The sequence below is a fragment of the Numenius arquata genome, chromosome 16 (assembly GCF_964106895.1).
Source record: "Numenius arquata chromosome 16, bNumArq3.hap1.1, whole genome shotgun sequence".
NCBI lineage: Eukaryota > Metazoa > Chordata > Aves > Charadriiformes > Scolopacidae > Numenius > Numenius arquata.
This window is the reverse complement of record NC_133591.1, coordinates 11,181,669-11,208,404: the sequence shown is the minus strand read 5'-3', so window position 1 is coordinate 11,208,404 and position 26,736 is coordinate 11,181,669. Positions and strand designations below refer to the sequence as shown.

General features: G+C 45.5%; 1 protein-coding gene across 2 annotated transcripts in view; it reads left to right on the top strand.

Annotated features, from left to right (window-relative positions):
* The window catches only part of BCR (BCR activator of RhoGEF and GTPase), a 99,651-nt gene that overhangs the window by 58,159 nt on the left and 14,756 nt on the right, over positions 1 to 26,736 (top strand). For both annotated transcript variants that reach the window (XM_074159266.1, XM_074159267.1), the window contains 13 exons: positions 2,669 to 2,773; positions 3,281 to 3,466; positions 7,129 to 7,236; positions 8,994 to 9,054; positions 9,969 to 10,021; positions 10,369 to 10,509; positions 19,680 to 19,801; positions 21,017 to 21,185; positions 22,540 to 22,659; positions 23,613 to 23,688; positions 24,262 to 24,366; positions 25,198 to 25,272; positions 26,519 to 26,616. In XM_074159266.1, coding sequence (XP_074015367.1) covers positions 2,669 to 2,773; positions 3,281 to 3,466; positions 7,129 to 7,236; positions 8,994 to 9,054; positions 9,969 to 10,021; positions 10,369 to 10,509; positions 19,680 to 19,801; positions 21,017 to 21,185; positions 22,540 to 22,659; positions 23,613 to 23,688; positions 24,262 to 24,366; positions 25,198 to 25,272; positions 26,519 to 26,616 — 1,419 coding nt within the window. The remainder of the gene's footprint in view (positions 1 to 2,668; positions 2,774 to 3,280; positions 3,467 to 7,128; positions 7,237 to 8,993; positions 9,055 to 9,968; positions 10,022 to 10,368; positions 10,510 to 19,679; positions 19,802 to 21,016; positions 21,186 to 22,539; positions 22,660 to 23,612; positions 23,689 to 24,261; positions 24,367 to 25,197; positions 25,273 to 26,518; positions 26,617 to 26,736) is intronic.

The following is a 26,736-nucleotide window of genomic DNA, read 5'->3' as shown; positions in this document are numbered from 1 at the left end:
GCTTGAAGCAGCCAGGCCCTGCCCTGTCTGGCTGCATCTGAGGCTAGAGTTTTGCAAGCATCACACTTGGAAAACGCTCCTATTGAAAAGGGTTAGGACAATACCGTGGACTTTGCAAAGTGACCTTGTGGTAATGGCCAGGAAGGAAGGCCTCTAGTGTGTCCTGGGAGATGTTTGTCTCTCTGAAAGCACATCTCTCTTAAAGAGAGGAAATTAACATTCAGGCAGAAAATGCTGTCTCCGTCAGCTGACGGTGCCCAGCAAGAACTGGCTTGTAAATTAAAGCTTTTATTTGTGAAGAGGAAAACTGTTCTCAGTGCTACAAGGAAAACTGTTGTGCCACTGTCGTGATGTGGAAGTTTGAATCATTTAAAGAACTTGTCGCTGTGTGCTGCTCTTTACAGATGTTACAAACATACCCAGCTGTTTTTTAAATCCTCACCTCCTCCAAGAGAACCTACTAAAGATAATAATAGTACTGTGTCAATATTGACCAGTTACCTCATCCTCAGCAGCGGGGACTTCGGAGCACTGTTAGTTTTTCTCAATGCTTCTTTGTGAAGCTGCTTTTTTCTTTTGTAAGTGTTGTAAGAAATCTTTGGAAACCAAGAGGTATTGTGTTTTTCTTGCACCAGGGCAGCTACATCCCTGCCTCTTTGGGTGAAGACAATCTTTGTTAAACTTCCTGGGGCTGCCTGTCTTGATTCCGTGTAGTACTGTGCCTTACAAAATGGTCCGTGAGGTGGACATCCAGGCAGTACTGATACAGAAATCATGAGGAATGCTCATAGTGCTGTTGCACATTTCTGTCTGAGCTGTATCAGACAGTCCCACGGGTGCTCTGTAGATGCACAGAATCTGTTGCAGCATTCGTTTTACCATGTAGTTTGTCACTGGTGTTTTTCTGAAATCTTCCTGACGCGACTGCTGAATTACAAATTCCTGGCTTCTTCGAGATGCCCTTTCAAGATTTTAAAAGGCTCTGTGGTTTCTTACTGAACCTCACTGAAGGTGGAATACAAAGCCAAGTTCTTCTTTCCACGTAGTACCTGACGTGCGTGTAAATTTTACTCGTTTCCTTAGAACAGCTTCTGTCTGCCACTTTTATTTAAGAGGTGATGGTGGTATTTGACACCTCACAAAACTTTTATAAAGTAGTTGCTGCAAGGTCTTTTAGCCTAGAAAATAGCTTGTGAAATTTAATGAAAGCATTCAAAAATCAGGATGGTTATTGATGAGACTGAATCCAGAAATATCTGGGAGCGGGAGGATCCATTTCTTTCTTCATGTGGTGCGTAGGCTCAAAGTCACACTCAGAATGTGATAGTTATTGTAAGTTACCTACAGCCAAGATACTTTCTCTCCATAATGAACCTCATGTATACATCTCCAGTGTTCAAAGCATAGCACCCTAACCTAAATGGAGCTCTTTTTTGTCAGCTATAGGGCTTTATGTTCAGTGAATAGAGTGGAGCATACTGCTACGTTTCCTGATTCTCCTGCTGCTGAAATCAATAGCTGAATATTCCTTTGGATATTAACAGGAGTAGGATGGAGCCCGAAACAACCTACCTAAAGCCCTTGAAAAGTATCTACCTTTTCAGATCCAACTACTGACGCTATTCTTAGTGACATTTAACAACATAAAAGGTTGCAAGAACTGTAAAAAGCCATTTCTGTGAATGACAGAAATAAAAAGAACTGGAAATAAGATTCTGTAAAGGGTGTTTCTCATTACTTATAACCTTCATTGTTTGGCCACATTTTTTTCAGAGTTTATGGAAATACTCAATTTCGCTTTATCAGGTTAAACATTTTTCAGGTAACAGTTTTGAGAGGAAAGATAATTGAAATTCAACAGAGTGGGTTACTGCTTCTCTTAATATGTGATGTTAGTCTTGTCTTGATGTGTACATTTGCCCATGAATGTATTTATTTTCTTTTTTCTCTTCCTTCAGTTGTTTTGGTTAAGAACTCCTTCATGGAATCCCAATAAGAAAATCAGCATGTGCGTTCCAAGCAGTGCTGATTATTCCATCCTCCAGCTAAAAATAGACATTGTGCAAGCTGGCACTGAAAAATAATTTAGTGAATAGTAGAGAGTGGGAGAAAGATCAGCCATCTTAACAGCGATGCCAGGCTGTAACTGCTGTATATTCATGTGCATCTGTGTAGATGCAGGGGAAATGATCCTGTCTGCATAGAGAAACATGGCTTTGGAGTAAGATCACAGAGAACTCTTGTGGGAGGAGGGAGAGAATTGCACATAACCAAGAGTCCCTAAGATTTGTTTAGGAGGATAAATTGTGATTTTTTTAAGTTCTGTGTTCTGTGAAGAAGTCTGGGCACCTCATTGAGGCACCGAAGCTGGATGACTAAAGCAAACACCTGTAAATAATCTAAGTGAAATAAGTTGCTGATAAATAAAATTTCCTTTAATGATTTATGTTTGTGTGTTTCTAGAATTGGGACACTGAGCACAGGTGGGGGTTTTGTTTGTTTGGTTTTTTAAGTCTGAAAGTAAACCAAAATCCCAAGTATGCTGTGGTCAGCTGAATGATACCTTTTACTCTCCATCCTCAGTCTTGGTTTTTTTTATCCCTCTTCTCCCCTTTTTCCCCCCCCCTTTTTTCTTTTTATTTTTTTAACCTTAACAACTTATTTGTAGAGTGAGCCAGACCTGGAGAAAGGCCTGGAGATGAGAAAATGGGTCCTTTCAGGAATCCTAGCCAGTGAGGAAACCTACCTGAGCCACCTGGAAGCTCTGCTGCTGGTAAGTGCTGGTGGCAGATACCATTTCAAACACCGGTTCTTGAATTTTCACTGCTGCTTCCATCCAAAGTTTCGCAGGACTTCACATACCTTGGGTTACAAGTTGCTGCGTCCAAAAGGTACCTGTCACTCCTTTTCTCCATGAGAGAAAGAGAGGCTTAAAGAGAGGGCTGGATATGGCACAACCGGGGAGTTATTAGTGTGGTCCTGTCTTTCAGTATCCTACGCTAATTATTTGACACTATGCTGTACAGTTGGACAGAGATTAAGGAAATGGAGTGCAAAGGGATTTATATTGCACCATTAATATCCTGGGAAAATCTACCTACCAGGGGTGGCTGATCCCCATGAGGGAACTTGTTAATGTCTAGCTTTCAGGAGTTGTGTGAATGCAAATATCACTTATTAATAGGATGAAAAACAACTCTCTGGAGGAATGTGTTGTAATGTGGCAAGGGTGAAAGTACTTGGTTTGCATGATAACAATTTCCTTCTTTCCTCATTTCAGCCTATGAAGCCTTTGAAAGCAGCTGCCACCACCTCCCAGCCTGTGCTGACTAGTCAGCAGATTGAGACAATATTCTTCAAAGTGCCTGAGCTCTATGAGATCCACAAAGAATTCTATGATGGGCTCTTTCCCCGAGTGCAGCAGTGGAGTCACCAGCAACGTGTGGGGGACCTCTTCCAAAAGCTGGTGAGTCAGCTGCCATCACCAAAGCCTGTTACTTCTCACTCGTCTCACAGGTGCTGGTACCATTCCCTTTGGTGACTGTGCACAGACCGAAGGGATGAAAGCCTACAGCTGGGTTAGATGAGAGGCTTCTAGCTTTGCCACTGCAGCGAAGGGCCTACAGCAAAAGTGTCTGTTCAAAGATTCCAGGAAGCTGTGCCACTAATACAAATACAATTTCACAGAAATGCTGAATCTCCAGGGCGTCTACAGTGTCATCACACCATTTGCTTTAGAGGAAGATGGGAGAATGGCAGTGTTAAAAAGCATACTTTTTAACCCTGCAGCTAAGCGTTTCTCATTATTGCTGAACTCCCTCACACATGCTTCCTTCTCTCTGTGGTGCTTTCCTCTATTTTGTGCTGATTTTCTCTGTTTTATGGTCATCACCTTTGGCTTTGCTTTTCTACCACCATCCTGGCCTTGATATTCCCCTTGCTGCTATGCTGATGCAGTCAACCTGCTGCTGAGAATCCTCCAAGCAACCACCACAAAATTTTCTGGATGCATAACAGGACAAAGATATATACAGCATATTCCTGAGGCTGAATTAAAATTGCTGAGTTTCTGAGCCAGATGACAAATTGTTTGCATTCTATGAGATTCCTTTGGCCCCTTGAGCCTCTCCCCTAGCATGTGCAGATAGCAAAGGATTAAAGGAGCTGGTTTTTCCTTTTTAGAAAAGAAAAGAATCTTTGCATTCCTGAGGTGCCTCTGCTTCTCAGGGTAGGAATGACATTCCAGTGAGGGGTTTATTGGATGGGGAGTGTGCTTTACCAGGGCCACGCAATTGTTAGCAGCTGTGTAGCCCAGCACGAGCCCTATACCCTATGGAGCAGCGGGAGATGGGCCTGGAAGATGCTGCTTTCCATCCACACCAGTAGCTCAAGATCAAAATACGGGAATTTGCTTTTCACTGCCAGCATGTTTTAGCCAGGATGGGTCAAGTTGGTGCCTTGGTGAGTAGTTCTTGGTATGCAATTTGAGCAACTGGTTTAAGAAGACAGAATCACCACCTGCTGCTCGCTGAAGCAAAGATACAGAAGGCTGCTGAAAGTGGAAGCCTCACAAACTGCCTTGAAAGTGTAGTGCAGCGATGAGGATAGCACTAATTGAAGAAGACTTGAGTATATTCCTTACCACTGCTGGCTGTCAAGCAAGCTTTGACTCGCCATACAGCTACTTAGGCCTTTGTTTAAGACCTTTGTTTCTTGCTGATGGTGATCGCAGATTCAGGTGTTAAGTCCTTCTGGCACTCTGTTTTCACGTTCCCCTGATTTTCATACGTTTGTAACAGAATTGTTGATTTTATTGGGTTAGTATTGGAAAGCAAAAGAGCAAATTGCCCTAGTGCAGCAAGCTTTGAGCTAGCTTAGCAGTTTTAGTTTCTGGTGGTTTGGTATGGTATCAGTGGGAATTGTGAACTCTTTGCTCAATGAGATAAAGCTAATAATTCTTGGCAGGCAGTGGGAAGCAGATAGATGAGAGAGACAGCAAGAACACCAGGCGTTACAAGACATCTACACAGGATGTACATCAAATCTTTTGGAGCAGACTGTTTACTTGCGGTCGTGTCATGCAATCTGATGATAAACACTGGAATCCTTGTTATTATCCTGACATCCCTGGGGACATTAATTTTCTATAATATCATGCAAAACAAAGCACCGTAGATGGAAGTTATAGATAGTGCATGCAAGGAGTTCTAGAGTTTTGTGTAGTCTGGCACAAAGTATGATCCATTTGCAACATCAGTGACTGTTATTCCACCTTTTTCCTATGGAAACTAGGGAAAAGAAAAAAAAAAAGACGCTAGGCATGTGGGAGTGATATATGCTTCTCACTTTTGGGGAATATTTTGTACAGTTTTTTTTTATAACTAGAAAGGAAACACTTTAAAACTGTTTTTAGAAATAAAGAAATATTTAGCAAATATTATCACTGGTGGTTTTCAGGAATGGAAAAAATTTTAACCAGAAGCCAATTATTTCTACCAAAGCTTGTTTAATTTTCAGTGTGTTCTTTTCAATTGAAAAAGAGAAAATTTAAACCACCATGAAAATTGTGTGTGAGCGTTATTGCTTTGATTGGAAGCTCAGTTTTTAATGAAAAAGATGTTTTCATGACGGCATGTTTAGAAGAGGAAAACAAAAGCTTAGAAAAGGCTGTTCAGGAGTTAGCAGGAAATGAAAGAGCCACACAGGAATGGAGGAACTTTAAAACTCTGCTGTGTTAGCTGGCATCATCCAAACCTGAATGTCATAAGCCCTGCAAATGCTCAGTAATTCTGGCAGCAGCTTCTTCACAAAATTGTGCCCCAGTGGCAAATACAGATTTTATTTTCTCCACGCTGTTGGGGCCAGGTCATCCCTGGCATAAGTGAGCACAGTTTCCTTCAGCTTCAGCTGTAACGAAGTTATTTTGTATGAGGGTTGAGATTGGTTCCTAATCTTCCAGTAAAATGTGCCCTAGGAAATAGCTTGCTGTTTCTCAGCCTCTGTTAGCTAAAGAAATTTGTGTAGGGAATGTTCTCCCGAGAGTGGCTTTTTCTCTTCAAGCTCCGTAGAGATTGAGGAACACAATGATTATGACAGAACAGGAGAGAAAAGAGCACTATCTGTGAGAACGTTAACTGCTCTGCCTGTTGCATGTCTTGGGCAGAAGTGCCAGGGAAGTTGCAGAAATAATAAGGTAAGTGGAAGCTCCTGTGGTAACAAAATTCTCTTTAATGGAGCCTTTTACAGCACTCCACCTGTTGGCTTACTACTGACCATGCACTTGAAAGCATCTTCAAGCTGCTGAGGTGTTTAGAGCACAGCCTGTGCAGCTCTGCGACACAAAACCAGCTCTGCAATCCAGACAAGCTTGGAAGCTTCCCAGGGATTTCCCGACCTGGATCTTATGTTCTCTGGCATGGATATGGCTGCAATTCCTAAGTCAGCAAACGGGATCAGTGCTAAGACTTGGGGATAATAATGGCTTATTGCTGCACTCTGAGGCCTGCTCCATCTTCTTTTTGGACCAATTGAATATTCGTCCTACTGGAAAAACTGCCATTTTCGGTCACCTAGTGCTCCAGTCCCTGCCTTCCAAACAGATTGTGCTCTGGAGCTCTCTTCTGAATTTTCAGCACTCTTCTGCCCTTATAACGGTGTTCACTAATGCAGATATGGGCTAATATCTGCGTTTGAGTTAGTGTTTCCATCATGCAAAAGCCAACAAGTAGCTTACTGGGGTCACATTTGTGCTGTTGGGCTGAATCATTCCAGTTTGATTCATATTTTGAGGCAAGTAGCCAGCAGCTCCAGTTACATCAATGAGCTAAAATATTAATAGATACTAATCTGGCAGTTCAGAAGGGAAAAATAGATGGCAGTAATAAGGATGTGTCATCCTCACAGGCTTCAACATCCTTCACTTGTGAACTTATTCAGCGTAGATGGAACTGGGTGCATGGGAGTATCTGTGCTGGTTAAGCAAAGCTAGACAGGTCAGAGGTGTCTTTCAGGGCCCACTCAGCATTCCCAGGCATGAAGGAACATGACCTGATCATCAGATACTGAGGCTGGCCATCCCAAACTGTCTTTTTCCCCAGCATTTATTTTATTTTGTTTTGCTTCCTGCAGGCCAGCCAGCTGGGAGTGTACCGGGCCTTTGTGGATAACTATGAAGTTGCTATGGAGACAGCAGAGAAATGCTGCCAAGCCAATGCTCAGTTTGCTGAAATCTCTGAGGTAATGTCACGGTATTCAGACACACGAGCCGTCTGGATCTGACTAATACCCTGCGATGTCACTCCTGTCTGTCCTCCAAGTATCTTTGCAGCCCTGACTTCTGGAGGAGTTGAGAGCTCCCGTAGGCTTCACTGCTTCAGTTCTTGTTCTTACAGCGATTTATACTTTGGGCTAATGGAGGTGATTGCATAGACAGCCTTTATGTGCTGTCCCCACCCAGGGAATCTTGCAAAAACTGACATTGCTTTGAACTTCTCAGCTCTGTGCCACCTTCCTGCATTTCTAGAAGGGAAAGCTGTATTTGAGTTTCTCAAATATTTCTCTTGCTAATGGTGATGCTGACTGTGGTGTAAAAAGCCATCTTTAATGGCTTGAATTACAGCTGCCAGTGGAATTGCAGGCTTCGCTGGCATGGAGAGAAGGAGAAGGTTGCTCTCTGCTTAAAAAGGCAAGTGTGTCAGCCATAATCTACAATATTATTCATTGGGCTACTTTGATTTCCCCTCTTTAAGAGGAGTACCTTGTGTCAAAGCATTTTGAGTACTTTTTCAGGCTTCCCAGGCACCAGCTTTGCCTGCAGTGCATGGTCTCATTGACTCTTTGTATTGCGGTGATTATATCTTGAAGAACTCAGTTGCCAAGAAAACACGAACTTCATATATGTGTCCTTAGAAACAATCAGAGGTGAATAATACTGGGGGTGTTTGTTGCTCTGAAAAAAACTCCTGAGTACATTCAGTATTGCATGTCCCTTTTGATTTTTATGATAAAGAGGTAAAATAAAACATGTTCCTTCTGTGAAGTGAGGGAAGCAAGGTTTGCCTTTTGGGACCTGCTGTACTACTCACCAGAGTGCAAATGCCTTCTGTTCTCTCCTTTCCCGATGATTTCCATCAGGTTCTGGTCCTTTGCCTGACCACTTCTGTGCTTTAGTGGTGCCAACTCATTAGTAAAGTATCTTCCCCCATACATACTTTTCTTTCAGTACTAAAATTCATTTCATGGACTTTCCCATTTATTTATAGTAATATGTATAGATAGTTTTATGGCAGTCCCTAGAACACAGAACAGACATTAAGACCCCAGGGTCCTGGGCTCTGTGCAAATGTGATCCTTCAGTTTTGCTGTTTTCTGAAAGATGATTCTGAAGTCATCCTAGTATCTAATGTATTTGGAATGGTGGTGATGATACTTTTGCATTTGTGCCCTGGTAAGGATTTCAGAGCTCAGCACATTAATGTGTGTAGCTTCACAGTCCATGTGCAGAGAGAATAGTCCTGGGCACTGTTCCTTTTCTGCCACAAAAGAGAGCTGATTTGTCCCAGGTCACCCTGCTCTGAGTACAGGTATAAGGAAGTATAACCTGGGGACACTGAATCCCAATCCTGTACTTTTATTTATTGGTGGTGTACGCATGCTGTGATAATGGCTGCATCCTTATGGACATGTCTTTCTCCTGCAGGTGATTTAAAAACTCCACCATCCCTGTCGCTATTGGTGGTTCCCTGCTTTGCTGCAGCTCTATTGACATGCACTCCTAAGAAAATTGCTTAATATTTGAGATGTGTGGGCACCTGTTTCATGGCAATGGTGGATTTACTAAGAAGGAAAGCATATTTTTCCGGACTTGAACTGTGATAGGGCTGTCCTCCACTCACAGTTAGGCCATCCTTGGAGGAGCAGATAGTCTCTTATGTTCCCATGTGATATTTCAAGGTGATTGACTGTCTGCTACATGGGTTTTCTTTTTCTTTTAGAATCTAAAAGCTAGAAGCACAAAGGAATCTAAAGATCAGACGACGAAAAATTCCTTGGAAAGTGAGTGATCCGTGCAGAGGAGACTGTGGTTTGTCAGGACTGCGTGGATGCTGTTGCCATACCTCTGCTCTCCCTTTTTCTTTTTAAATGCTGGAGGGTTATGGAATCTCTGCTGGCTCTACCTGGGAAATCAGTTCCCTTTTGCTAAGTAGCAGAACTCATGCCTAGTAAGCTGCATGCATGCATGGGGAAGCCCCTGCCCAGCTTAAAACATCGTCCGTCCCTTTGGGCAACACCAGGCGAACCAAAGGACTGCTGTGATTTTAAGAGAACATCTGCTATCCAGTGATAGCATCAACGCCATCCTAGCAGTTATTGTTATGTGATTTTTGGCCTATGGTAGCATCTAGAGAGCTTGATCAAGATCAAGTTCTATAGTGCTTGTCTCTGTGCACATAAGTAGAAGACAACCCATGTTACAACAAGCTTCCATACTCACTAACATAAAAGCCAATCCCTTTCCTGTTTTGGCCTATTACTAGGATTTGGAAGCACTCAACATATCATGCTGAACTCTAGAAGGAGGGATGCACTGCCAGCCTTTCAGGGACCTCCTTGGCAACTTTAAGAGTGCAAGGCCCAATTCTGACCTGTGGGACCAGGCAGGTTGCCAGGGAATTGTCCAAAGTGTGCTGTGCTGCGTGCACTTGTTCTGTACTATCTCATGTGCTCCTCATCCGGTGTCTGCAGGGCGTGCTCACAAGTGGGCATGCTGTGGAGCATGTTTATTTCCTCTGTGTGTTCATGTGTGGCTTATTGGCGGTTCAGCACATTGACTTTAGAGAAGGGAATTTTCCGGTAGCTCATTGGTTAATAAACCTGTGCCTCTGCGTTCAGTTGCATTGGACAAGTTGCTTTGTAGGGGCTGTATTTAGGTACTTCTCCCTTATGTTCCTGCTGCTTTTTTTTCACAGCTCTATTATACAAGCCAGTGGATCGAGTGACTCGCAGCACACTTGTCCTGCATGTAAGTATCTGAAAGGTAGTTTTCAAACTTTAGGCCCCTTTATTATTTTCTTTGCCCTTCAAATTTTCCATGGAGCTGCAGGACTGCAGAAATAAACCTGTCATGCTGCATAAGAGCCTCTTCCCTTCACACTAAAGGGAGGGAGTCCCTAGGTAGGACCCTGCTGTCTCCTCAGTGGGGTTTCCAAGAAGTGCAGAGTATTATCCTCTTCCTCTAGAGATAAAGCCTTGCTCTAATCTGCAAGAGGAAGCTGGAGCATCTTGTCTTAAAGCTCTAGTTAGGGGTCCTCAGACCCTTCTGCTTTCCAGTGCTGCTCATGGTTATGTTCTTTGTGTTCCTGGTGTCAGGATTTGCTCAAGCACACTCCAGTGAGCCACCCTGATCATCCACTCCTTCAGGATGCTCTGCGGATCTCGCAGAACTTCCTCTCCAGCATCAATGAAGAGATCACTCCTCGTCGGCAGTCCATGACTGTAAAGAAGGGAGAGGTGAGTCTTCCTGCTTTCGTTATTTTCTCAGTTCCTAAATACTGGTTGTGCCTTTTCTGTCGAGCGGACTAGGAAGTTACGCTATTAATTCGGTTGTTGCTAAGATACAGTTTATACAGTGTCCTTGTTCTCTAAAGGATGTGGTACAGCTCCTCTGTTTTCTTCTCAGAAAACAGTTTGGAAACCCAGAGGAAAAGTATGATTACAGTTTTGTCCTTAGCACTGTTAAAATCATTTGTCATACATAATTTGTATGATGCATATTGCTATGCACTAAATGGATTTGTATTTTCCTGCAAACTGAAACCAAACAGGAAGCCTGGAAGGAGAAAAAGGTGAGGAAGCATCAGAAATCATAAAAGACAGAAAAAGCTCTTTTCCAGAATCTTCATTCTTGCCATAAAACTCATTTTTTGTGTCCTCATTTCTAAAGAAGAATGTTGTAAATGGGACTAGGAAGCAAAACAAGTGGAAAGGGTTGGGAAAGCTAAGGGAGGTGACTGACTCCTAAAGGTGTTCTGAGCTCTGCTAGGAGCTGGACTACACCCAGGAAGTTCTAAGGTGTGCGGTTTCTTTACCTGCATGCAACGTTGTGCAAGGAGGGCATAGAGCTACACAACGGTAAAGTCCTGCATTCCTCAATGGGCTTGATTCATCTGCCTCGGAATTTCGGTAGAAAGCAATTTAGTTCTTCTTGATGAGGAAAGGCCAGGACTGACACAAGTATTAAGAGAGAGAAGGATGTAGGAGATTGGACAAAGGAGAGGTGCAGTTCAGATAGTATATGTGTAAGGGGAATTGTGGCAGTGTGCCAGAAACACTGGCTGATCAAAAGTGACCCAAATTACCCTGTACAAAAACATCTCTTACAAAGCCCAGGAGATTTTTAAGATACCATGAACCTTCATGATGTATTCCCAAATCCTGTCAGCTAAACGTGCTTACTTTTATCTGTTAAACTGTTTTTCAGCTGACAAGGATTTGCTGGAAGCTGCAGTACTGGGAATTTGGTGCACTTTATCCTGCAAGTCTTGCTTATTGTCTCATGTTGTCAACTGAGGAAGTCTGCAGCTGAGAAAAGGAGGGGCTGAGCAATTGGAGGCTGAGGTAGAAGCTCAGACATCAGTCACCAGGGCCTCAGCAATAGTAGATGGCCTCGTTAAAGTGGATGCTGATTGAGTCGTAGCAGAAATCGCAGGCTAGAATGCCCCCTCACAGGGGAGGGAGCATTTTGTGTTCTCCGGTTGTCTGTCAGCATCTCAATGAGGGATGCAGGCTTTGAAAAGTGTCATGTGGAATCCTAATGAGGTGCCAGAGCCCAGGCAGAGGGGCAGGCTCAGGAGGATGGTCCTGATGATCTCTTTTTGCAGTGGTGTATTTGTCAGATCTTAGAAAGCAGAAAGGGCAGGCTTGTCAGGATTGAGCTCGGCAGGCTTGTTCACACTCTCACTGGTCCTGCAATGACTCCATGTATGATGTGGGGAGAGAAAGACGGGGACATACCCAAGGAGAGGGTTGTGTGTGTGCTAGAGGGGACTGGGAGCCATTTTTGCTCTCCCTCACTGCACATAGCTTGCACTGAGCCCAGGCAAGAAAAGGACTTGCTTCTGATGCTTCCCATGGTTTGACTTCCACTCTGGGAATCTGATGGTTGATCCTTCCTTTAGTCATTGGGCACCAATATCCCACTATTTTCCAAGTGGTAACGCCCCAGTTGACACCACTCTGTGTCTGGAGAGAAGGTATGTTCACTGTCTGCATAGTAATCCAGAGACACAAGTCTACTCCCAGCTATTCCATGTGGGTTAGTGATGGCTGCTCCTTCCTATAAGCTACTCAGCTTGGGGTCATAGCTGGGTTTTGTTTATGCCTGTAAATCTTTCCTTTTCTACTTATCCTTTCCTCCCACTAGCCTTGCTTGTGCTTCCCCTAGGGTGACAGGACAGTGTGCAGTTTGCATCTCCTAATTGACTGCTCTCAATGCATAATGCATTTTTTTATTTTAATGAATCACCAGCTTGCTTTGATGGCTTTTTTCATTATTTGTCTTCCTCCCATTGAAATTTCCTTGGTGGAAAGGAAGGAGGGAAAACAGCCCTTTCCCCTCATGTATTGCTAAGGTGCTGATCTCAGTTATCTTTTTTCCCAGTCCTTGCCTTTTATGTGGAATATTTTTCCCCTTTGAGTGCATCGTGGGGAGGAGTTAAATCTCCTTTGCCAGCCTCTTGCTCCAGCTCTTTTTTTCAGGATTGCTTTGAACTGAGGAAAGCAGCCAGTTGTTAATCTCCCTAGTGACAGGCTGCTGAGGAGAGGAGTGCAGGTCAGGAGAGAGTACAGGCTCATCAGCACAGTATTCCTCCCTTTTGCAAAAGGTGATTCCCTGCTCCAGGAGCATTGACTCAGTCTGACCTGCCTGCTGTCTTTCTTCCTGATGTCAGGTGTCCTTCCTGCACACCAGCCCCCTGGTTCTGCTTGGCCCAGTAGGCTTTTTTCTAATTCTAGACTTATGCATATAAACTGAAAGTTTTCTGTGACATGCGGACCTGGTTTATTTTGCTGGGCTCAGTGAGTATTTCGGGTAGTGCAAGGAGATGGGAGGGAGTAAAACCATTCATCAGAGGGACAGAAAGGGCTACAACAGGTAAGGCAGTATTGGTGGGTTAAGCCTATGAACACATAGTTTTGTCCTTGCTGCTGCCGGGCTGACTGTAGCTACTCTTCTCTGCTTTCTGGTTTCTTCTGGTTTTTTTCTGGACTGCGGTACAGATGAGCCAGAGAGCCCCAGCCCCAGCCTGGCAACACGAGGGAGCCAGGAGGGCTTATCTGGGCTCTTGGGTCTGTTTCCATTCAACCTGATCTGCTACATTCTCTTGCTCCCTCCTTTTCCCATCTTTCTATTTCTGTGGCTTTATTTTTTTACTTTTTTGGTGGATTATCTGCAGGTGTCCACTTTGCCAACCCTCTAAATAGCCGAACAAATGCATAGAGGGAAAGGGGGTCTGAGTAGCACTGTCCCTTCTGACTCAGAATGCGAGTGGTGGAGAATCTTCCACCCCTTAGGACCATGGAGCAGGGCATCTTAGTTGATCACTGCTGACCCTTCTTCACCACTATCCTCTTGGCTTAAGTAGGGAACCTGTTTAAGGTTCTATGGGGGATGGTCCCTTGGGAAAGTAGGAAAATGAGTGCTTTGAGGTGAAGGATGTGCCACTGTTACGTGCCAGAAGGACGGGAGTAATAACCTTTCTAGTCTTATTAACAGAGCAGTTATATGGACTGCATGTTTTTTTTCTCAGCTAAGCCTGGATGCAAATGACTGTGGAGCTTGTGTCATCTTTCCCTGCTGGAAGTAAAGGCTTGTGTTTCCAGCTAATTCAGCCCATTCTTATAAAACAGGAATTAACGAAACTGCAAAAAACTGCAGAGTCCATTTGGGAGATGGCAGTTCCCTTCTTGACTGCTGCTAATCTAATGCTCTTCACAGGATGTTGTTTCAGGGCAGTTCAGACCAACCTGAGCAGTGGTGGCTGCCATTCTGCCTTCCCCTGGCCATGCAGTCCCACCTTCCCTGAAGTGTTCACACTGGTATTTGTGTGATCCCACACTGGCATGGAGGAATGGAGCTGCCTAAAAATGCAGCCTTGTTGAGTCACTCTGCTGGCTGAGTGGCTTAGTATCTGGTCTCATCAGCACCAGTCCAGACAAAAGAGGGCTGACAGACAGTTTCTTCTGGGATCAAGCCCACTAGGTCACATGTTGGATCAGCTTATGCTGCTGTGCACCTTTTCCCTCACCCTGGAGAGAAGAGGCTGCTTGGCAAGCTGATCTACCACGTTTCTAAATGTGGTTTTAAACTGCAGTCAGGGGACCCTGGGTATCATTGCCTTAGGCTCCCGTTTAACTTGGTAGAGACCAAGTGTGCTGGGGAAGGGAAAGGACAAAGGATGTTTGCAAGGGAGCAGAAGTGCAGACTAAAGCCTTTGAGAAGCTGGGAGCTAAGCTTAGACACAGGCAGTCATGCACAGCTTGAGGCCTGGTGCCTACTGCTTCTGGCGGCCTTGGGCAGATGTTGGCAATAGAGCAATCAAAAATGATCTTGGATGTTTCACACTCTGTCTTACAGCTGCAGTCAGAGAGCTCCTGGTGACAGAAGCTTTGGAAAGAAAAAAGAAAGGCTATTAAAATGCTCAAAGAGCAGCCAGTTTAGCTCCCTAGGCAGAGCATCCCTTTATTCTGCAATGCTGGTCTTGCAACACGCACACTCACACACGAGGAATCATTTTCTTCCTACGCTCTGCAGAAAGCCAAACCACCTCATCCTCACTGACATATGCCAATACCCATCTCCTGCTTTTACCTTCCTCCTCCTGCATCACACATGTTCCAGTCCTTCCCGGTGCTCCCACCCACACACGCTGCGGGTCTCTGCTGTCACCACATCGGATGAGCTCTTTCCTCGGCGCACAAGTGAGGAGACGGCCTTTTGTACAGCTGTGGTTCTGGATGAGATTTTTAAATTCCACTTTTTGTAACGTGTCTCAGACAAACTGCCGCGCTTCCTGGAGTTAAACAGTGCGTGACAGCAGCAGGATTTATCATATGCAAACGGCACTAAAACACTGTAGGATGAATAGATGAGCACACGGGTAGTCGTGAGTTTGGTAGCGGAGGAGGGGGAGATGCTCACTGACAGAGGTAAGAGGAGGAGGAGGACAGCAACAGGCAATCCAAGGAGGATATCCAAGTATGGAAAGGTGTGCAGGGAGAGCTCTTTTGTCCAGAGCACTGAGGTGGGTGGGAGAAGCAGCAGGTGAAAAAATATAAAGGAAACAGGGCCTAGAAAGGAGCCTTGGACTTACATTGCACCAATACAGGAGCTTTGCAAGAGTCACTGAAGGTAACGGTCAGCCCAGGCCCTGTTTGAGCGATTAAAGATGATCCTAATTCATTCTATTATGATATGAGATTTTCCCCCAGGCCTCATGGAACATCTTTCTATAGCTGAGCTGAGCTCCTGTGCTGGACACCTGACAGTCTTAGGGGTGTCTGTGGAGGAGAGGGGGTCACTCTGCCGCTGTGCAGTCACTCTGATCCTAAGCTTATGTTTTCTTGGATGTTTATTTGGCATTTCTGTAGTCTGTGTGTCATTTCAGGGTATTTTAGGAAACCTTTAGCACCGTTGGTAGCCTTAGCAAACAGGGTAACTTTGGAAACAAAGTAGAGAGATGGTTTCCCCCACGCAAGCTGTTGTATGTCAGGAACAGTAGGATCACCCAGCCAGAAGACCTCATGTTTAACAGGAAGCCACCAAAGGAATAATTGTTGCTGGCCCTGAGTGGGAGGAGTTGACCAAAGTGGGCTTTAGCTCCCAAACTGCTAGAGAAGGCCTGTGGAGCTGAGGTGGCAGGGGCATCTGACTGGCACAAGTCTTGTCTGAGGGGGACTGCTGGTTCCCCCAGGGTGGGGTAGGAGGGGCTGACTCATGTCAGGAGGTCCGGGAAGGTGCCCCACGCTCCCTCACTGTGGGGTTTGGCAGGGATCTGGTAAGCCAGTTGGGAAATCCTTTTATTGTTTCCCTCTGACCTGCTGAACCCTCCCAGCAAGATGAATCACTTGGAACAAAGGATGTGACCCTTTGCTGGAAACGCTCCTCCTCTGCTCCACTGATGCTGAGCAGCCTGGGGCATGCCTGTTTTGCCCAACCCTAACGAAAGTCCTGTTTTCCAAGAGAAACTGGTAGTTATAACTAATATCAAGCTCCACACCCCTGTGAGGGGAGATTTCCTGATTTGATCCACAAATGTTTTCTCCTGTCCTCTCCTCCCCAGATACTTGGTTCCTTTTGTGACAGTTTACCCCTGCTGCTTGCTGAAGGGAGACCTTCCCAACTAGCCCATGAGTGAGAAGATACGAAGAATGAAAGGTCTGGGAAGCTCAGTGTTTTCCTCTGAGTGGCTGACTGGAGTACCTCCCTTTCACCTCTTTACTTCTGTTCCAGTCAAGCTTAGGAAATACAGCCTTCTCGTCTTCCCACCCAGCTCTCTTTCTGGGATATCCTGCTGCCAAAGACTTTTTGCTGCCTCCCGGTAGCACTGTGTCTCATGTCAGGCAGGGTGTTTTGTACCCAGGAGCGCTAGTCAAAATAAACTCCGTGCGAATGAGTGGTACATCAGTCCCAGATGGGAAGTATGAAGGCTGTTGAATGACACCCCTGTTTTGGCATCATATGGCTGAGCTTTCTGCTTGGGTTTTGGGGAGATGTGGGACAGAGAGCATGGCTGCTTGGATGGTGACAGCCAAGGACTGTGTAGCGACAGGTTAGGTGCAACTTCAGAAGGCAGGAGAAGGGGTGGCCTGGTTGGACCGGGGAGGTCTGTAGCCTTGCTGCAGGGAATACTGATGGGCTGTTCTTTTCTTACTTTGTGGAGGCCTGACACAAAGGTTTCCGGTCACTGGTGCCTCTGTATGAGCTTCCCCTTCACATGAGGACACGCTTGTCTTAAAAATGCTCTGGCCTAGCTGATGGTACTGGAATATTGCCACAACCAGGGGGCTGATCTAGGGCTGAGCAGTAGTCCTGCACAGTCCTCCAACACCTCTCATGGGCCTGTGCCCTCCACTGCCTGTGAAGAAACACATTGCTGGCCATGTCTCTGTCAGTAGGGAAGGGACAGTGCCATATCCTGGTGGGTAGCAGGGATGAGTGAGCTGTGAGAACATCTTTACACCTACAAACAATGAGCAGAGGTTGAGCTGGCAACAAGCAGCTATTCTCATGGCCCCGGAGGAGCTGAGCAGATTTGCAGCGTAATTAATATGCATCAGATAAAGAAACCTGAAATCAGGGTTTTGGTTTGCTCAGAAAATATCTTTCCCTGTTTCATTATTGCTCCCAAATGAAATTCTTTGAAGCTGGAGAGTGTTTTTGCTACTGACAACATACCTCCTCCTTTTTATTTATTTATTTTTAAAGCTCAATATTTCTAGTTTCCTACCTGGGGTTTGTTTGCCAGGCAGGAGGGGGAGGCGTGCACAAGTGCGCATCAGCAGCAGAGACATTAATGCAGGCAGGCGTTCTCTTCAAAACCACTGAAGAGAAGCCAGGAGGATCACGCCCACCTAAAAATAAACATTAACATATGTACGGGCCTTTCTGAGCCTGAATCACTGCTGGATACCAGATCTCCACAGACCCCTGCCCAGAGATGCTAGCTAGCAACCTTGCTTCCTGGTGCTATGGGAAAGGTACAGGTTTAGCTGCTGCTCACAGATTTCCAGGACCTTTGTGTAATGGAAGCACCAAGATGAGATGCTGACACTGCTGTGTGTGCTTTAACAGCTAGCTGTGGTGCTGGTGCAGCTGCGGACAGGAAAATGCAGCCTGTTTGTCCTACAGCACCCTAAACTTCCTGACATAGACTGAGTGTGGAAACAAGAATTATGTCTGCAAGGGCATTTCTCTGCCTTGCGTTCCTTGCCATGATGCCTGCTGGGCCCAGGACTGATGTGGTTTGCATTCATTTTGGAGAGCCAAGATGGGAAGAACAGTAGGCGGAAGGAGAGGCAGCGTAGGGGTTTGCACTCCCACAGCCTCTGCAGCAAATGTGTGCAGGGCTTGTTAAGTCACGCAGCAAACAAAACCCATGGGGCATAACCTGAGAAACTGAAGCATCAGTTCTGGTTTGGATGTCCTGACCTTGCTCAGGTTAACTGCTTCCCTGTTGCATGCCCCCGCATAGCTGAGCACAGCTGCCTCTGGGAAATGGACAGTTTTGAGGTGTGTGTCCCAGCGTGGGGATCGCAGAGATACAGCAGGTCGGGAGTGAGTTGTACCGAGTCCCGAACGTGGGTCTGGAGAAGGCTGACAGCAAGACAGCAGGGGGGGTGTTGGTTAGTGCTGGACAGTGTTAGCAGATCTCTCCTATCCCCAGCCACTGTGCCATCTAGGCATATATCATATGTGTAACATGTCGCTCGTTTGTGTCAGGGAAGCATCCTCTCAGCTGGAATAGCAAGGAAATAGTACGGGTCAGGAAAGCTACCTTAGCATACCTGTGCAGAGAAGCTGGTGGTTCCTGCTCATACTGGCTGTGAAGCAAGGCAACACTGACAATTACACATATTGGTAGAAATAAAATGTGCCCAAAGTTGAATACCCCCAACGGGTAGTTTGAAACGGAAGTTTGAAAAACAGTGGGAGATACCTATTCCAGATGTGCACTCAAAGTTCTGTTTATCTTGACATCAGAACAAAAGGCCTGAACCTAGAGCAGGGCTTGCAACTTTTAACAGCACAACAGCCATCTATCTCCGTGCCAGTGCTCCAGCCTGTTTGTCTTTCAACTATGGAGTCCCCATAAGGGAATTAGGAAAGTGATGCTTCTGCCTACCTAGGTGGGCCCCTTATTTAGGAGATCGTGAAGCTCCCTGGAATTAGAAACTGGAATAAAGGCATCAGGGTTGTGCAGCTTCTTTGCATCTTCTAGGTTTGGAGAATATTTGTATGATATATAAAAGAGATTTAAATAGGCATGAGGTTGGGGCATATCCAGATGGTCCTATTTAAACACAGGCTGAGAAGGGACTACTGGGAAGTTTGCTAGATGCACATTTTGTTCAGGAATTATCCCCTAACAGCACTTGTAATAAAGAAGCAGCAATGGCATTCAGCTGTTAACATCAACACTGTTGTGAATGGGGAGCGTAGGTGTTGGTGGAGGTGTTGCTCCCCTTTCTCTCTGGTGGGGTAGTTTAAGTGGAATTCAGTGGCTGGGTGACTTCTGAGAAAAGTGGTGTTTGCTGCTCTCTGCTGGTTTGTGAGGGAATGATGTGCTGTCAGTGATTCTGGCCCTTGGGTACACAGAAGCTGGGCGATGACTCACAATAAATTACACTTGGGTACAGGAACAGGTGATGAAGAGAAGCCTGAAGTCTGACCCAGAACCAGATAATAAAGGAGTTGCATGGCCATTTCTGCCCATAGGAAGAGAGGGCAGCAGCAGGGAGCAGAGCTTACAGGAAGGAACATTTAATAGCCTTTTTCTTTTTTCTGAATTAGACCGATTTACTGAATTGGCTCTAGTAGGAGTCATGTCTAAGGAATGTGTTGCCCCAGTGCTATATCCGGGGCTTATACTGCACTAAAACATTTTTTCTGTTTTTTTCACCAGCACCGGCAGCTGCTGAAGGACAGTTTCATGGTGGAGCTGGTTGAGGGGGCTCGCAAGCTGCGTCATGTTTTTCTTTTTACGGACCTGTTCCTGTGTGCCAAGTTGAAGAAGCAGATTGGAGGGTGAGGTTTTCCTTCTGGACTATGTCCTTTGCACCTCTGCTTCAGGAGAATCCTGGGTTTAGCCAGCAATTTTAGTTGAATATGAGTATCAGACCTGGGTAACCGTAATCCTATATAATGAGATGTAGTTTGACAAGAAATGATCAACAAGGTAGTAGTGTCTATTTTATGAGATCTTGGCCAAGTCCTGATTCCTCAGGAAAGGTTAATTCCTTCCTTTCCTACTCCAAGCCTTGCTAGGAAAATAGGATCTTCTGTAGCTGCTGGTATTCTGGAAAAATGCCATTAATTTTTCTGCTTCTCCTTTCCTTTAATAGGTGACATTCTTCAATTTCTTTTGCTACTAAGGTTATTAATTTTGGCCTTGCAGCTACAGCCAGTTAATAGTTTTATAGAAAAATGGAAAAGGTACAATAAACAGACTATGTGTCAACCCTGAAGTGCAGCTATACAAACAGTTTTGTTGCCATTTTTCGCAAATGAGGGTGGAGGAACCCTTACTAACACATTGCCTCAAACAGGGCTTCTCTTCATTCCCCTGCTTGGGGAAGACCCCTCTCATCTTCTTGCCCTCCTCAAGCAAAAAGTTGTCGCTGCCCATTTTGAAGCACATTCTTGTGAGGAACGAACCTTCAAGAGTGGGACATTCCCAAGAATCGGATGTTCTGGACAGCAGAGGTGGAGAGGGTTGAAACATAGAAAAAGTGAACTGGTTATCCTGGTGAAATCACTGGAGAATGGCAGTTACGAGCTGTTGTTTCTCTCTTCTGGTTGGATTACAAAGAGGCTTATCCATATTGGCTGACCTGCCCCTCTTGGCCCTCCTGGCTCAGGCAGGAGAGACCTGGGTTTAGATCTCAGGTAGCAGCCAGGTCAGAGGCGTGGTGTGGCTTTTGAACTTTGCCTCTATGGGGGCTTCAAAGGGAGAGCATGCGGGACTGAAAGGGTTTGCAAAAAGTCATTGTGGTTCCTTAGGATGAAAGAACTAGATAACAAAACAAGTTGCCTCCTTATGTCTTGTACTGGCTATCGGCCCTTCCAGGCTTTCTTGCTGGAAAGCAGGCCTTTACCAGACATTTTCCACATGGGAGTCACAGTGAAGTTGTGCCTGTTTTTGTATCTTATGCACTATAGTGGGGAAGGACTTGTGGGAAGGGGGAGTGGGTGTTGCCAAACACCAGTAATAGTAAAACGTTTGGAGCTTCTGTCTTTCAGAAAAAGCCAGCAATATGACTGCAAATGGTACATCCCACTCACTGACCTGAGTTTCCAAATGGTGGATGAGTCTGAAGCGGTGCCCAATATCCCACTGGTACCTGATGAGGAACTGGATGCCATGAAGATCAAGATATCCCAGATCAAGAATGACATCCAGCGTGAAAAGGTAAAAGGGGTCGAGTACTCCATGCCAAGCACAGACTCAGTGTCTCTCCTGAGATGAGGTGCTGATAGAAGCAGCATTCCCAGAGCTGCGCAGCGTGGGGAGTCATGCTGAAACAGACTGTTCAACAGAGGCTTGTGGGGCTTGCAGATGCTCTGCAGCCCATCGTTGCTTGTTCTAGTGCGTGGTTTGAATGATGGTGTCCTGTGAGAAACAAAAAGACCCTGTAGCTGTTCCCAGTAGCTCCTCCACTTGCATGGAACTGCCTGTGACTGCTGTCCCTGAGCATCCATGTGGAGGGCAGGGCTCTTATGCTGTGGACACAACGACTGGGAGTGTCACATGCCAGTTTCTGGCTGTTAAAGTAAGATCTTGCGAGTGATTTTGGTCAGAAGCCATGTACTCCTGAATTTTTGTAGGCTCAGTTACGATTTTGATGCTTTTTCTGACTTCACCAGTGTCAGAGCATCAGCAAATATATAGAGAACACCAATTATACTGACTGGACAGTCTGGCACAGATACAGTGTCTCTGGCCCAGGCTTCTCTTTGCTTGCAAGACATGTTTTCTCAGAGGTGTTGGACTCCAAACCCTCCTGGAACCCAAAAGAGAAATAAAAGTTTGAAAACTGGAAGCCTGCTGGTGTGTAGAACAGGATATAAATAACACTGCTTGTACCGTGAGAAAAGTGTTCCCTGCTCTTCCAAAGAACATGATTCTGCCTCTCTGCCCTGGCTGGTTTTCAGAAAGGGCTTCCTGGAAAAAGTGAGATATTAGGAGGAACACCATGTGGAAGCCTCTTACTCACAAGGTGCAGGTGTCTAAGATACACACTTCAGTGCATCAGTGCCAAACAGTACACAAGGTTGGGTTTAGAACTGGGTTTTATCCAAAAAAACCCTTGTTTTTAGCTGACCTCTGTTGAAAATGGATAGGTGGGTGGGAGAGAATTTCAGCAACAGAATTCTGGGCAGTTTCTAGAGAAGTTCCTTACAGTGTCCTTAGTTAAGGATGCTTGTGGAGGACCTGGCAGTGCTATGGCAGTGACATGATGCTGCAGTCTCTGGAACAAAGTACAGGGTATAGCTGGGACAGTGGCCACATGCCTCTGCACCTTCATCTGGGCCAGATGGAATGGGGAACAGAGCCAAGTCTGAGTGTAGAGATACTGCAGGTAACATCTTCCTGAGCGGCTGGGAGCCTCGTGGATCCTGTTGAAGTCATTTCTCCTGCCTGGGGCCATTTGGCTTCTCACAGAGGGAAGGGACTGTGGATCTAAAAATGTCTCAGCGCAAATGGGGGCAAACATTGGAGAATGACGTGTGTCCTCTGTCTCCCTCTCTCCCCCACTTTTCAGAGGGCCAATAAAGGCAGCAAGGTCATTGAGAGGTTGAAAAAGAAACTCTCAGAGCAGGAATCTCTCCTACTGCTGATGTCTCCCAACATGGCCTTCCGGGTACACAATCGCAATGGCAAGGTGAGTGGCTCTTCTGGTCTCCCTCAGTGTACAAGACAGAGGTCAAATGGGGTGTTTGCATGTTTGTACACGCTGTTGTACAGGGAGGTCTTTGTGCCCTCTTCTGTGTACTGAAAGCACTTTCCGACAGCAGACACCTAACGCTTGCTACACCAGAGGCTATGATGACATCTTGTATGGCTATCACTAATTTGTATGCAACATCGGCATTTAAAAAATAGTGTTAGAAATGAATCCTCTACCTCAGCACCTGCCTGATCAGAGCGGTAGGAACAGCTCTCTTCACCCAAGACAAAGCCCTGCAGCAGGTAAAGCAGCTGCCTTCTAGACTCCCCTTCATGTTCAAGGCTTGGCGCGTTCAGGGCTGTCTTCTCAGGACTGCAGGCTGTGCTTGGCACCAGGGGTGCTGAAAGGTTGTGAACAGCCTTCTTTAGCACTGTGCGGTGCTCGGCGTGCCAGAGGTATCCCCTGCCCTGGCAGTGCTGTAACCTGTCACTGTGGCCTTCCCATGCACGTAGCAAAGGATTCTCACAAGGCCCTGTTGCTACTCAGTGGAAATCCACAAGCTGGTCACTGCTTCCTCAGTTTGCATCAGTGTCTAGGCCTGTGCCTGAGGCTTTTGGGTTTCCTGGTGCAACTGTCGTGAGGATGAGCAGAGAGCTGCCGTGGGACCTCATGCTGCCAGGAACGCAGCTGCTGTTAGCAGGGTGGAACGCTGTGAAAGCTCTAACTGCAGGAGTCCGCGTTGGTGCTGCTGGCACACTGCTGAGAAGGCACATTGCCAGAGTCCTGCTTGTCACTGACAAAGCTGTGACGTTGGGCAACTGGCAGGAGCACTAGAAGGACAGTATATCCAACAACTTCCACTGGAAGAGCGGGGGAGGCAGGCAGACCTGCTCTCAGTGGTCGCTCAGACTAATGCATACCCTGTTTTCTTCTGTTTTTCTGGATAGAGTTACACATTCCTCATTTCATCAGACTATGAAAGGGCAGAGTGGAGGGAGAACATCCGGGAGCAGCAGAAGAAATGTGAGTGTCTCTCAACTGGTCATTGGTACAATGTGATCTTATTAGAGAGCAGGAGTCCAGAGGATGAAGGGGGGCAGGGTTCCCTGTAAAGAGAGATGTGCATTGAAATCCACAGCATGTGGAAACGATGTCTTCTGTCTCTGCACATCTGAGCCTGTCTGGGGGACTTTTGCTTGCAGCAACATGTACAGAATGTGTAGGGAGAGCCCTTAGTAAGCATGTGGAGAGATTGTCCCATTTAACCCAGAGCTCTGTTAAGTTCCAGGTAGAGGGAACAGCGGCCCCCTTTTCCCTGCCTCCAGTCCAAAGAAATTTTTGGCAGGGGTGTTTCTTGGCTTTGCAAGAAAATAAGAGCCCCCCTTGGTTCCAGAGAGTTTTTACTCCAAAGAGTTTCTAAATACGTCCTGAGTAGAGCTGGGCTGCAGCAGCAGTATGGTCCTGAGCACCACAGTACTGCTGCTGAGCCCAGTATTGCCCAGGGAGCAGCTCTCCCATGTATGCCCAGAATGAGGGAGCATGCATCCAGCCTTTGCTTTGAATTTTAATTCCTCCCTCTTTGAATCTCTTTGGCAGGCTTTAAAAGCTTCTCACTCACATCCGTAGAGCTCCAGATGCTGACAAACTCCTGCGTGAAACTTCAGACAGTCCACAACATTCCCCTCACTATCAATAAGGAAGGTGAGACCTTTGGTTTACGCTTTTACATGGTACAGCTGCAGTGAAAATCTACCTCTGCCTGTCTTTGTGCATTCTCCCTAGAACTGCTCTTATTGTTTCATTTTGCTACAGGCTTCAACCTGGTGATGAGTTACAAACTGAGAGTTCCTGTAAAAAAAAAAAAAAAAAAAAGCTGAGACCATATGTACCCAACTTGTGTAGTTTAGTTGAAGGAGATGATAGCGTACAAAAAGAGAGCAGCAGGAACAAGAACAATCTGTCATCCCAATGTTACTTGCTGCAACAATAAAAATACAAGCTCCAAATGATATGGCTACATATAAATTAGTAAAATATTCCTGGACATCCTCCAATATGTATTCATTGACTATTAAATGGTCTTTACATGCAGCCATCACACCAGGAATTAAGAGTGCCTGTTGGAAGTCCTAGTCTGGGACAACTTTGAACTATGCCTGGGAATCCTTTGGAAGAACACTAGTTGGCCACAATTGTGTCAGAGACCATCCTAAATTACTGTTTAATCTGCTAGCATAGACTTAGCCTCTATATTTTATTTTTTCTCATTTGAATTTCTTCCATGCTGTCATGCTGACCCTAAAAATGTCATTGTAAAAGCCACACATTGCCAGAAGGCGTTACAGGTGAAACCAACACTGAACCTGGAACAGTCTCCTCTTGCTGAAATGGTTAGATTACATGCTCCTGCCACCAGTTTTAGGGACAGTTTACCCTCTGCTCATTAACTTGTGTAATACCAGTCTCATCACTCTGTCTTTCGCTCTTGGCTCCTCTGTGAACATAACAAAATTCCTTGGGTCTTTTATACAGATGATGAATCCCCAGGTCTCTATGGATTCCTGAATGTCATTGTCCACTCTGCCACAGGATTCAAGCAAAGTTCAAGTGAGTTGCAGTCTGTAATACACAGAGGTACTGATAGGGGTTAGTAATTCGGGTGCTGTGACAGCTGGGCGTTGCCTGGGTTAGGATTGCAGCATCCTAATGGAGAGGAGATGATGAGAGATGAGGAGAAGTGATCTGGGGAACTGGAAGGGAAATTGGGGCATGGGTGTAAATGTAGGGGAATGCAATTTTTTAACTCTCAGAAAGATCAGGATCAAGCATGCAGCATTATTTTTTAGGCCTAGACTGTTGGTTGTTTTTTTTTTTTTAAGCGGTGTTTGCTAATTACCCAGCAGTTTTAGATACAAGTCAGCCCTTATCCTGAATTGTTTCAGTTGTGTTTTGTTGTGTGATGAAAGAATGGAAAGCATTCTCTGACATCCAGAATTTTTGGTGTAAAGAAAGGGTTGTTAAAATTCAGGCGAGTGATTTGACAGAAGGATCAAAACAGGTGAAAAAATAGTGTGAAGAGGACACCTGTAGAAATAAACGTACTTCTCAGCCACTGATGAGGGTAATCCAGGCAAAGCTGCAAAGCTTCGCTGACCGTGTGGCTGGGGATCCTGCTTTTATCTAAGCTGCCTGTGCAGTCTCAGGAGGAAATGTACTGGATGTACCTGCTTTCTGCTAGCCAACCTCCTGCTGAACCACTGGCTTCCCTGATGCTGGCTAACATCCCTTACAACACAACTTACAAACAGGGGCAATGATGTCTACAGCTCATTAGTAGTTCTTCAAAAACACCAGGTACCACATAATTAACCGCTTTACAAAGATAATGAGTTTTTGAGGGTTGGTCCCTCACCTGCTCTCTGAGAGATGTTACACTGATGTTCTTAGGGAAATTGGTTCTGATGTGTTGATGGGGTCCAATATCTACCTGAGGAAGTTTCATTTCTCATTGCTCTACACCTTTTGCTCATTGTGGATTGATTTGGGAAATACTGGATAACAGCAAACACCTGATTCTTGATAGAGGTGAAGGGCTTGTCTGTGCTGAGGTCATTTATATGGCTGTGCTGAGGTCATTTATATGTCTGTGCTGAGGTCATTTATATGGCTGTGCTGGTACTTCAGCTTCATAAAGGCAACTCTGCCAGTCCAGGTGATGAGATTTGTGCTGGATAGTGTTACCGATACTAATACAAAGAACACGCAAATGAAGACACACCCTGAAAGTGATAAACACAAGTTCGGAGATTCTAGAAATTTTAAAAAGGTTTCTGTCGCTGTCTCCCCTCCTCAGATTTGTACTGCACGTTAGAGGTGGATTCTTTTGGGTATTTCGTGAACAAGGCTAAAACTAGAGTTTACAGAGACACCACGGAGCCCAACTGGAATGAGGTAGGTTGGATTTTTCTTAATGTGACTTGTTCCGTGTGCCAAACATCAACGCACGTCTGCAGAAAACCCACAAATGGAAGAACGTGCTGCATGCTTAGCACTTGTGCTGCATATGCTGCC